Source organism: Fukomys damarensis, unplaced genomic scaffold (genome assembly GCF_012274545.1).
Source record: "Fukomys damarensis isolate Sample0158 unplaced genomic scaffold, DMR_v1.0_HiC HiC_scaffold_18, whole genome shotgun sequence".
Taxonomy (NCBI): Eukaryota; Metazoa; Chordata; class Mammalia; order Rodentia; family Bathyergidae; genus Fukomys; species Fukomys damarensis.
The window spans coordinates 43,012,588-43,024,466 of NW_022900930.1; the positions used below are offsets into that span (position 1 = coordinate 43,012,588).

The 11,879-nt window shown below is 58.1% G+C and overlaps 1 protein-coding gene across 3 annotated transcripts in view; it reads right to left on the reverse strand.

Annotated features, from left to right (window-relative positions):
* Hr (HR lysine demethylase and nuclear receptor corepressor) overlaps window positions 1-11,433 on the reverse strand; it is a 15,309-nt gene extending 3,876 nt beyond the window's left edge. The window contains exons 1-15 of one of the 3 annotated variants that reach the window (XM_010624351.2): window positions 10,116-11,429; window positions 8,469-9,261; window positions 7,092-7,242; window positions 6,840-7,012; window positions 5,412-5,576; window positions 4,289-4,378; window positions 4,013-4,128; window positions 2,563-2,644; window positions 2,034-2,197; window positions 1,691-1,927; window positions 1,401-1,566; window positions 1,161-1,230; window positions 833-963; window positions 586-705; window positions 387-502 (exon numbers count right to left, since the gene is read on the reverse strand). In XM_010624351.2, coding sequence (XP_010622653.2) covers window positions 387-502; window positions 586-705; window positions 833-963; window positions 1,161-1,230; window positions 1,401-1,566; window positions 1,691-1,927; window positions 2,034-2,197; window positions 2,563-2,644; window positions 4,013-4,128; window positions 4,289-4,378; window positions 5,412-5,576; window positions 6,840-7,012; window positions 7,092-7,242; window positions 8,469-9,261; window positions 10,116-10,808 — 3,267 coding nt within the window. In that variant the 5' untranslated portion in view covers window positions 10,809-11,429. Of the gene's footprint in view, window positions 1-386; window positions 503-585; window positions 706-832; window positions 964-1,160; window positions 1,231-1,400; window positions 1,567-1,690; window positions 1,928-2,033; window positions 2,198-2,562; window positions 2,645-4,012; window positions 4,129-4,288; window positions 4,379-5,411; window positions 5,580-6,839; window positions 7,013-7,091; window positions 7,243-8,468; window positions 9,262-10,115 lie in introns of all 3 variants that reach the window. The other 2 variants (XM_010624341.2, XM_010624361.2) reach the window with 2 other exon arrangements.
* Window positions 11,434-11,879: the final 446 nt, after the last annotated feature.

Here is an 11,879-nt window from a genome sequence, read left to right on the forward strand (position 1 = left end):
TTTCTTTTCTTTTTGTTTTTTTTTTTTTGTACCAGGGATCGAACTTGAGACCTTGTGCTTGCAGGGCAAGTGGCAGAACCACTGAGCTAAATCCCCAGCCCAAACTCTGGTTTTCTTGCCTGCAAATGAGAAACTGGCCGTCCCTGCTGGGGGTCAGCAAGGGACCACTGGCTGACAGAACATACCCAAGGCCCTTAGAACAATGCCCAGCCAGCACCCACTGTTGCTCATCTCATCCCGAAGCCCCAACCCTCCTGCTATGCCCTCCTGCTCCTGAGTCCCTCCACAGACTTGGGGTCCCTTCTGCTGTCTGTGTGAGTGGGCGCTAGGGTGGGGAATGGGCAGCAGGGACCACACACTGAGAAGGCTCCAGGCTCCTTCCTCACCATCTGGAGAAAGCGGCGGATGCGCTGGGCATCCTGTGCCCGGAACACGTGCCACACGGTGCTGACCTGGCTGCCTGGAGACCAGAGTCCCTCCCCATCCATGCCGGAAAGGAAGTCTGTGGGAGAGACATAGCTCAGGGGGACCCAGGGCACAGGAGACAAACTCCCGCTTCAGCAGTGATTCCTCTCCTGTTCCCACCTTTCTGTGCCCGGTGCCAGGCAGGCAGCGATGCCTCTGCATGCACCAGTACACTGACCAGGTCAGCCACCTCCACACACAGGTTCTTGGTCCCCAGGTGTCCACGGTGTGGGCTCACGCCTGTGTGGAGGTGAAAATGGAATAGGAGAAGCACTCGGATCTCTAGGACCTTGGCACTGACGCCTGTGTGCCTCGAGATAACAGGGACAAGGAGGGTAGGGAGTAGGCAGGAATGGCCCGCACTCACCGTAGGCCGCCCAGAGCTGCGGCTTCAGCGGATGCAGGGTGAGGCCCAGCGGGAGGTAGGAAGCCAGGTTGAGTTTCCCGTGGTGGGCACAGTACTCCGGGAGTGGCAGGCTGGAGGCCAGGTTCTCCACCCTGTAGGTGACAGGGGTCACACCCAGTGGATCCAGCCCAGGCACAGAGTCCCCCACTGCTGGCTTAACTCCCAGAGGGCAAGCTGGGAGTGCCAAGGGTCACTCAGCAGGGGCAGAGGTGAAGAAGACAGAGGGAAGGCAAGGACATGGGGGGCGCTGGGGCTGGGGAGCAGGGCTGGTTCTCAGTATCCCACACACCTGCTGGCGTCCTCGTCCCCTAGAGCTCGGTGCAGCAGGAGGACAGAGCCCTCGTCTGACTTTGGGCAACCTGGGGGAAGAGACAGAATACTCTTGGCCCCTGGAGGAGCTCCAGGGCCAGCAGCAGTATCTGCTCTGGTCCTGCTTCCAGTGCCACTGGATTACTCTGGGGTCCCCTTGTCACCCAGGCCCTTGGACTTAGGCTCCCAGCTCCCTGTAGTCCACACCAGGGATACTTACTCTCGGGCTTGGAGAATCCCTCCCAGAAAGTCGCACTGTCCAGGTCTGTGGGCTGCGGGGGCCCGAGGGCAGTCAGCGCCTGCACCTGGCCTCCAAGCACCCCGAGAGCTTCCGTCCCCCACAGGCCGCTTTGCAGCGTCCTCTGGATCCCTGACACCAGTACAGGCTGTGGTAGGGAGAGAAGGGGGACACGGGACAATGGCAGGCCCTGCCATGGCCCGATGGGGGCTGCTGGAGGGGCTCCAGACCCTCCAGCACAGGTCTTGTGGGGAGTAGAGAGGCCAGCTCACCTGGCCCTGCCTCCAGTGCTCCTGGAACAGGTGTAAGCAGCGCCGAGGCCTAGGCTCCTGCAGCCACAGCAAGGCTCCCGGAGGAGGCAGCTGGGGCCGCACTGGAGACAGGGACAGGCCCAGGCCCTTGCGAAGGCCCGGCCTACCTCGCAAGCCTGGCCCCAGGGCCTTCTCCTGGATCTTCCTCTCTACCACCTGCGCGATGATGCTGTCCAGGATGTTGGTGATGCGATCGTCCTGAGGGAGGGAGGGACAGGAGGCTCAGGACCCGTCAGGCCACTCGGGGGAGCTGCCCAGCCTCGGGACCCCAGGCTCCCAGCCTTCCCTCCAAGCCCTTGCTCACACTAGGCAGGGCCGGAGTGACGGGGGCAAAGGCCATGTGGATGCGCTCATGCCCCAGACAGAGTTTGACAGCAGTAGAGGCCAGCAGTTCGCAGAGAGAGGGACAAGGCAGGGGCCCTCGGGTGGCTCTGTCCTCTGCTGGGGCCTCAGCGGAGTCCGGGATCTCTGGAGTCAGGGAGGAACATGGCCAGGGCCTTCCTGTGTTGTCCTCATTTTTCGCTCCACAGATGGCGCCCCTCATCTCCTGGCTGAGTCTACTCTGTTTTTGCCAGCATCCCCCCATTGGCTGAGCTCTGGGGCACTCTCTTCCTAGCACCATCTCTGCAGAAGGTAGCTCCAAGCCTCTAAAGCGGAAGGACTGGAGCGGTGCGAGGCAGGCTGTCCCCCGGGCAGGGATAGTTGGCCACTGGGACAGGATGTTTGCCAAAGTAATCCAAGTCACCCCCCTACTTCTCCTACCGCCATCCTCCCACTTCAAACCAGCCCAGCCTCCAGCTGGCACTGCCCAAGGGGCGCAGGGAGCCACTTACCCTCTTTGATGTCCTTGGTCCTGTTGGAATCCCCATTGCAGGAAGCTTGCGGAGCTGGGGGAGTTTTCTCTGTCGGCTCCTTCTGTTAAACCCATCCACCACCCCCAGGCCAACCAGAGATTTAAAAAAATGATAGACACAACTCAGCCTAGAAGAATTAACATGGGGGCCAGTGATTTAACTCAGTGGTTCCACTACCTGCCCTGCAAGCGCAAGGTCCAGAGTTCAATCCCCGGTACCCACCCCCCACAAAGAATTAACACGGGACACTTGTAAGCCTCCTAATTGTGTTTTTTTTGCGGGGCGGGGGTTGAGACAGGGTCTCACTATGTAGTTCAGACTGCTCTAACTTTTGCGGGGCGGGGGTTGAGACAGGGTCTCACTATGTAGTTCAGACTGCTCTGGAACTCATTGTGTAGCCCAGGCTGATCTCGAACTCACAGCGATCCTCCTGCCTCAGCCTCCTGAGTGCTGAGATTACAGGTGTGAGCCACCACGCCCCGCGTAAGCCTCCTATTGGTGTGTACCGGGGCAAAGTGTTATAGCAGATAATGTTAGGAGGAATAAAGGTGCACATGGATTTCTCCAAATGGTACAATGTATAGTGAAAGAGATGTGAATAAACACACAAATGACTACCAAAAAAGGATGTCAAAATGTTGATGATGGCGTGAGAAGCCCTTATTGTTTTTTTGTTTGTTTTTTTGTTCCTTGGACTTGTCTGTATTTTCCAAATTTTTCACAATGGGTGTATGGCCACAGTGTGTACCTGCTCCACAGAGTGCATTTAATGAACTTTTTCTTTCCTTCGGGGATCGAACTTGGGACCTTGTGCTTGTAAGGCAGGCAGCAGAACCACTGAGCTAAATCCCAGGCAGCTCCCGTTTTTTTTGGAGACAGGGCTTCACTCTGTTGTTCAGGCTGGCCTCAAACTCATTCTGTATCTCAGGCTGGCCTCAGACTTGAGGCATTCTTCCTGCCTCAGCTTCCTGAGTACTGGGATTACAGGTGTGCACCATGATGGCTGGTTAACGAAGTATTTCTTAAATGGGTAACTTTCATCATAAAAACACGAACTTCATAAGAACTTTGCATGATGTACGCTGAGCTCCTACTATGTCTTAGGTACTGGGGGTGCCGAGCAGGTGGGTGGACACGACACCAAAGGAGCCCAGGGCTGGACCATGGCTGTGCCCACCAGTAGTTCTAGGAGAACATGGCAAGTGCTGAGCTAGAAGATGGGACTCCAGGGGGGTGGGGGAGAAGCCAAGTGCTTGTGCTGGCTAGAAGGGTCCTAATTCCCAGGAGAGGGGAGGATATGGCCTGATTCCCTGGGTTCTCAGTCCTTCTTCATCCAACCCCCTTGCAAAGGCCAGCCATTTGCAGGCACCTGTTCCATCCTGGACCCCACTAACTACTCCTCACCACCGGGCCATGCCCTAGTACTCACCTGCTGTCCCCCAGCCCCAGGGGCCCACACCCGGACATCAGCTTGGCAGAGGCAGTGCCCTCGAATGTCAAACTTGGCCCAGACCTGGTGCATTGCGGTGCTCAGTTCTGCCAAAGCTGGGGTGGAGACAGAGACAGAGTTTGGTGATGCAAGCAGACCAGACACTTGACCCCACCAAGGGGGAGGGCGTAGTACCAGGGTCAGGCACAACCAGACAGGAAGCTGCTCTCCCTCAGGACCCACCCACGGCACACCCCACCCCTCCCACTGGCTCACCCTGGCTGGAGACAAACTGGGTCAGCACCAGGGAACAGGCAGCGTGCCCAGCCTCCTGGGCACATTCCTCCAGGGACTGCTCCTGAGAACCTGCAGGATGGGAGGAAGAAGCTGCAGATCAAAAAAGCACAGTAACCGCAGGTGAAGGTCAAGGAGGAAGGCCCAGGCTGTGGTATTTAAAACAAAGGCTCAACAAGCCATCAAGCTGGGAGTGGTGGCACATGTCTATAATCTCAGTGCTCTGGGAGGCTGAGGCAGGAAGATGTAAGTTTCAGACCAGCCTGGGCAATTTAACAACTTAGCAAGGTTCTGTCTTAAAATTAAAAAAAAAAAATTTGAAGGGCTGGGGATATAGCTCAGTATGAAAGCCTTGGGTTCAGTCTCCAGCACAATAAATGTTCATCAGACTCCTGCTTCCTGAGAAATGGGGTACACAGGGACATAGGACTCCTGGCTTGTGGAACTCAGAGGTTTCATACACTTGGATGTTTTGTAAGATCCCAAGGTGACAGACATATGGCAAAGAGCGTTCCAGAACATATCTGATTCTGGAATTCTTTTTTGGCCATGTTCATTGGGTCACTGAGACACTTTAAGACCACAGGTGGTCAAGAGCAGCCAAGGGGGAGAAAGCTGAAGACTATGAAAAGAACAAGACAGAATCGAAGATGAGTGTCTGAATCGAGGCTGCAACATCTACCAGCCCTGTGACCTTGCACAAGTCACTTAACCTCTCTGAATTTTTCTTATCTGGAAAAGCGAAGGAATACGCACCTCACCCTGTTACAATGGGTTTTTTTAAAAGGTGCAAGCCGAGCAAAGGGGGCGCATAAAGTAGGCTCACAACTTCTGTTACGAGTGTGTGAGGAGGGCTGGGGATTTAGCTCAGTGGTGCCACCGCCTGCCTCTCAAGCGCGAGGACCTGAGTTGGATCCCTGGTTACCACCCCCCCAAAAAAGAGTGAGTAAGACACAGGCGTGGCCCTCTGATCTGGGGAGAGGGAAAGTCTGCTCTAAAGGGCAGGCGGCAGTGGCAGCTAAGGCTGGGGCTGGGCTGGGGAGAGGCAGCCCCAACACCGCAGCACCTCCTGGGGCGAGCAGTCCTGCCGAGGCCCAGTTCCTACCTGCCTTCTCCCTGGCCCTTCCAGCACCTGCCACACGCCCACAGGCCACACAGAGCCGGTGGCTGCAGCGGGGGCATCTCCAGTGGGTGTTGAAGAGCCCATGGTGGCAGCGGCTACAGCAGCGTGGGGTGCCCAGGCTGTCCTCTGTCACGGCTGGGCCCTGGCCTGCTGAGCACAGAAAGAACAGGGTCAGAGGGCTGAAGGCGATGGCCCTTTGAAGAGCTCATATTGGGCAGCCTCTTGGCAGAGAGGTAAAAAATAAGAAGTTTCCACTGAGTGCCACCAGGAAAGGGGGATGGACAAACCTTGGTCATTCCCTCTCGGCACTCAACAGCCACGTCTACGACCGCCTGGCAGAAGCCATCTCTCTGGCAAGTCCCCCTAGGACCCCATCCTGCCTGGCCTGCCCTGGCCCAGGGATTTCCTCACTGAGCCTGCATTACTACTCCACACCACTTCTGGAGCATCTGCCGTCTATCTTCCTCCCTCCCAAGCCTTGCTCAGGTGGCCTCTCCTCTAGGGGACTCTATATTAGAGGAGGAAACCTCCAGGGGCCACCCCATCCTCATGCAAAGGACTGAATTCTGTTAAAAACCAACTGTTGCTGGTAGGTGGGAACTGCTGCTGAGCATACATCCAACAAACACCTGATCGTGTCCCAGGCGGGCGCAGGCGACCCCGCGTGGCTCAGGACTCAGTCCCTGCCCTCCCAGACCCATGGACTAGCCACAAGGGTGTTGGAAAGCTGCAGCAGCTTCACCAGTGGATGGATAAGTTTTCATGTGCCAGGTAGGAAGGGAGGAGCAGGGCATTCCAGACCAAGGGTTTAGCCAGTGCCAAGGCCCCAGGGGACAGGCAAGCTCGGGTAATCCGGAAGCAAAGGATGGTGGTATCTGTGCTGGGAATCCAGGATGGGGGTAGCCAGAGCCCACAGGAGCCCCCGGAAGAAAGCTAGGGGCCTAGCCCTGCTGGGGAAGAGGGTCCACCAGCAATCACCCAAGGAGTGAAGGCAGGCAGGCCAACGGCCCTGTCTGTGACTCCCACTGGTGCTGCGAGAGCTGCGAGGGGCCTCCTGAGCCCATGACCCACCCCAGAAGCCTTCCCCGGCCCTCAGGGCCCCTAGAGCCCACCCACTGCCTCCCAGGGCTCTTGTAGACACTTGTCTCAGGCCTGTTTTGTGCAGAAGCCCTGAAGCTCTCAGACAGAGCACTGGCTTGGACCAGGTTTTACACGTCCCAGCATCCTGCCCCTGCCCCACCCAGGCCAGAAACCTCTGCGTTGAGTAAGAGCCCAAGTCAGGAATAAGGACAGGGCAGGGCAGCAGCTCCTCTGAGGTCATGGCAGGCCTGGGAACGCGCAGGCTGACGAGGCGGAGGGGCCAGCTGGGCCTTGCGCAGGCACACGTGGAAGGGAGGAAGGCCAGCTCACCTTCACGCTGGGCCCAGGCCAGGGCCTCCCGCTCCCTGCGCAGCAGGCGGCATAGCCGGTCCCCCAAACCATTCAGCAGGTGCTTGGCGAGGCCCATGCTGAGCTGGTCGGAGCCAGACCCTCCTCCCTCCTCAGAATCTTCCTCCTGCTGCGGCTCTGTGCCCAGAGGCGGCCTGCAGATGGGCACAGGAGCATGAGGAAGGCCCTGCCCGGGGAGGGGTAAGGATCCTGGGCAGCAGAAACCATGCTCACCTCCATGTTTGCTGAGAGTGGCAGGACAGTGCTCCCACCTCTCCAGCTGCCTGGGCACAGCTTTGGCATTGAGTGACTCCTGCTGAGAGAGCCGGGCCAGGTGCGTCCTGAGGCCCGGGGTCCTGGAGGCTGGCCCTGCCACCTCGGGGTCCTGAGGGGACAACGCAGCTGGTCAGGAGTCTGGGTTTCAAGGCTTCTGCCAACCCCAGCCTTAGTATCCACCCAGTCCACACACAACCAGGCCAGCCCCTCGCCCAGCCCCTGAGGCATCACGGGAACCAGTGAAGGGCCCCAGGTAGCTAGAAGGTTTGCACACATGCTAAGCCGTGACCCAGGACTGCCCTGGTATGGACGGATGCCCAGGGAAGGGGGTGTCTGGGATGTTAAGCCCAAGGCTTTGGGCAGCCGGGGTGATGGTCCTCACACAAGTACAGGGGTAGCACTTTGGATAACTCAGTAACACCACTGGCTGCGTGACAAAGTGAGAAGACCATCCAGAGTGGACGTGGACAGGTGGATAGAGGGCGCCGGAAAGTGAGAAGGCCAGAGTTTCAACACAGGCCACAGGTGCAGTAACCCAAGAAGGCGAGGGGGCCAACAACTTCCCAGTCCAGACCATGGCCAGGGCCGTGCAGACAGACCCATGCCAGCTGCAGGGGCACTGGGAGACGCCATGGGGATGGTGCTGATCCAGGCTCAGCAGCGCAGAATGCCAAGAAAGGAGGTAATCCCAAAGAGCCAAAGCCGGGGCTGGCAGTGCCGCGACCCTCGGTGAAGGACAGTGTGGCAGAGGATTCCAGCTTGTGGCCCAGGTCTTAACAGTCCAAACGACCTTTGTGATCCAGTTGACCAAAAGAAGTAGGACAAGAGGTCTTTCTGGAGACAAAAATGTCCCAGCCAGATTTGTGGCACAAAAAACTCATAGCAGTGAATATTTATTGAATGTTTACTAAGTGCCACGGGTTCTTCAGTGCCCTTGATGGAACTTGTTACAGTCGTCAGTCTTTGGAGCAGTCTTCACAATGCAGGCACCATCTTTACGTCCATTTTGTAGATGAACAAACTGAGGCTTGGAGAGGTGCAGTGACTCATCCAAGGTCACACAGCTACTGATCAGCAAATTCAGAAGTGAATATCCCGATTCAAGGGCCCAGGCTCTGAACTACAATCATTGCACTGCCACCAAAGCAGCAGGGCTTGGCAGGGGAGAGGGAGATGGAAGCCACTCGCCGGAACACTGGCTGTACACGCTGAGGTGCCCCCAAGCCATCAGGAGCTGGGTAGGAAACCTGACATCTGGGTGTGACCCACTCATGAAGGGCTCCTCCCCCTGAAGTCCCAGGCCCCTTTCCCCCCACAGCCCTGTGCCCCCCTTACCTCTCTGCACCTTGTGCTGTTCTGCCTCCGCCTTGCTCCCTATTGATGTGTCCAGCACCTCTTGCCAGCCCCTGGGCCCTTGCCCCGTGGTGCCTGGGAAAGGGTCAGGTGGGCGCTTGGTGATGGGGCTGCCCATGGCTCCCTGAACCTCGGGGCTTCCTGCCCTCTTGAGGGTCCTGAGCTGGGCTGCTGGGCTCTCTTCATCCCCAGGCCAGCCACTGGGGCACCCAAACTGCTCTGAGTGCCTTGTGAGCCACGTCTTCTTCAGTTTGGTGTGGTGGCTTGGGGGACAGGCCCTGGGACCCACAGCCTTGTTCTCTTCCTCGCTGGACTCAGCTGTCCCACTGGTAACCCCCTCTGGGCCCTCCTGGCACATCCCACAAGGACCAACATCTTCCTCTCTAGTGGGTGGGTGGGATGAGCAACAGCCCCCCTTGGTGGTAGCAGGCCCAGGAGAGGGGCACCGTGGTGTGACTGGTGGCCCCAGCTGGTGCCCAAGGCCGCCACTGCCTGCCACAGTCCAGACATTGCCAAGAGTATGGACTAGGCCTGGAGGACAAGTGGGCCAGGGGGTCCGGGGAGCAGCATCTGGATGTCCCAGGAAAAGTGAGCAGAGATCCTTGGGCCTGCCAGCTCCTGGGTTTCCCTCCCTCTGGTGGAGAGAAGAGCCTTCCGCCTCTTGGGCTCGCTGCAGAAGCCCACTAGGGGCTGAGCCCAGAAACCCATGTTCCAACGCTGCTAGAGGGGGCTCCTTTGCCAGCCTGAGAGTACTCGGATCTTTGTGGTAGAAGCCCTACAAGAGGAGAAAAAGTTAAGCTAGTGCTGGCTTTGGTTCCCAGCGCTTAAAAATGGCACAGGCAGAACTGACATCAACAGTCATCATCAATAAAATACTGCTGCTGTGAAACCTGGACTCACAGACTGTATGATAAATGGTACCACCCTGGGTACCCCAAGAGGCTCCCCACTACTCCAAGTTTCCCTACATTGCCCCCCAGGATTAAGTGGACTTCACAAACTGCAGCTACAGGGTTAATGCCAGGCACAACCAAAGGACATTTGGGATGTATTCGGATTATTTAGTGCCATAATCCATACTGGTTTTGTTATGCTGTTTTTTTTTTTTTTTAAATTTTGAGATAGGATCTTGCTCAATGGCCTTAAATTTGAGATCTTCCTTCCTCAGCCTCCCAGAGTGCTGAGATTATAAGCATGTGCCACCACGCCCTAAACCATGCTGGTTTTTAAGTATTTTAAAATTTCAAACCGGGCAATTTGCCTATAGGGGAGGAGCCCAAGACACAGGGCATGAGGTCACCTGCACATCCCACTTCCAGACAGAGAGGTCTTGTTTGCCTTCCTGTCCTCTGCCCCAGGACAAGGCCACACATGCCAAGGGCAGACTTTCTGAGGCCTTGGTCTGGGTGGATGGCTGCAAGGGCTGAGGGCAGAGCAGGGACAGTGGGAAGGAGTTGCTCTGAGGGCCAACTGCTTGGGCTCTGAGCTGCCAGGCTCCTCTGTGTAAGCTCTGCCTTACCTTTCATCAGCATGGAGGGGCAGACTGGCGCTGCCCTGGCAAGACTCCTTGGGGACCGCTGAGCTACCCTGCGTGGCTGACCCCACTGCCCTCTCTGCTCTGGCACTCACCTTGCTGCCTAGGCCAAAGGCAGAGGGCGCTTTGGGCTGGCTCCCAGGGTACATCCAAGGATGCGGGGCCAGTGGCCAGTCACACGGACGCTCTGGGGGCAGGCTGGACACTAGGTAGGGTGGTAAGCAGGTGGGCACCCAGAAGGGAGCTCGCTCCAGGATCTTGGTCTCCAGCAGAAAAGGACAGTGTAAGGGCCTGAAGGCCACAGGGTCACTCTTGGGCTGCCCACCACCACTGTGCTCAGGAACGAGGGGGCCATAGCGAGGTGGGCACACTGGCCCGTAGAAGGCCAGCGGGTGGGCCAGCATCGCCTCCTTCCAGAGCAGTCCATCCTTGCTGCCCAGCCAGCTGGCCTTCCTCTCCCCATTCTGGGGGCCCTCGCCCTCCACCAGTGGGAGCGGGTCCTTGGGGCCCTGGGGGAAACCAGGGGGAAGCCAGGAGTCTGGGGTGCTCAGGACTCCCCTCCAGAAGGGAACAGGCTCTCCCAAGCACAATGACCCATGACGCAGGCTGTCCCTTGGTGGAGTGCCAGGTTCCTGTCCCATGATGCCATTCTCAAGGGCCGTCTTCTCCCAGGCTGGGGTGTCCTTCAAGAAGCTGGGCATACTTGCCATCCCTCTCCTGCCCTCATGGGGCTCTCCCAGGGGGATCCCTGAAACATTACCACCAAAGTGTGAACTCCTTGGACACATGTCCCAAGCACCTTCCTGTTGGCACAGAATGGAAACCACCACGATAGGCACCAAAGTGGTTCAAACCAGTTCAAGCAAGTGCTGATCCACAGCAGGCCACCAAGCAGACTACCATATGTGGCCAGAGGGACTCTGCCTGGGATCCCTTAAATTCTAGCTGAATTCAGCAAAGGCTGCCATTTCTAGGGTGACACGTTCTGGCCTCATAGGGACAGGAACATGGTCATCAACCGTGGAGGAGGACAGGGATTGAGAACACCAAAGGTTAGCTCAGCAGAAGGTGGGAGGCCCTGACTCTGCCCCCCACTGGGTGACTTTGGGCAAGTGTCATCCACCCCAGCCTCAATAAGCCCTGATGTGAAGTGGGGCATGGGACTCAGAGGACAAACTGACCGTCTGTGTTGGAGACACTGCTGCCTGCCCCAGCCCCCAGCCCTAGACAGGCTTGCTGGGCTGGGAGTGCAGGCCAGGCAGGCTAGAGTCACCATCTCTGTCACCGGGAGGGCAGCCAGCCAGGGCTGCCTCGTCCCTCTCCCCACACCTGGGCGGCCCTGCCTCTGTCTCTTCCCAGGCCCTAGTTTCTTGGCTTCTCCAGCAGAGCCAGTGATTTTGCTGGGAGGTAGGATCTTAATGCCTCCCGAGAGCAGGGTGGGCCCAGCACACAACATGGCATTAACTCAGCCCAGCTGGGTGAGCAGCCCCAGCCTAGCCCCAGTGCCAGGGCGCGAGGCTAGCCTCAGCGTGGCGGTGGGGGGGGGCGGGGAAAGCGGGCTGGGCCCCAGACAGAGGCAAGGGAGGGAAAATTGAACGTGAATGCCTGCTAGGGACCGGCATGACAGGTGGCACCTGAGCGGCGATGCTCTGTAGGTGCGGTCCCCTCGGCCGCACGACGAAGCCCTAGGAGGGCGACGCGGGAGCTGCCTCACTCACGCACTCTGGCGCCTGTTAGGGGCATCCCAACTTTTGGATCCGCGGTTCGGCTCAAAGGGGAGCGGCAACCCGCTCCCTCCAAAATCGTCCACTCCTAGCGCCCCCAGGTGTCCTCCAGGGACCCCTCTCGTCAATTACCTG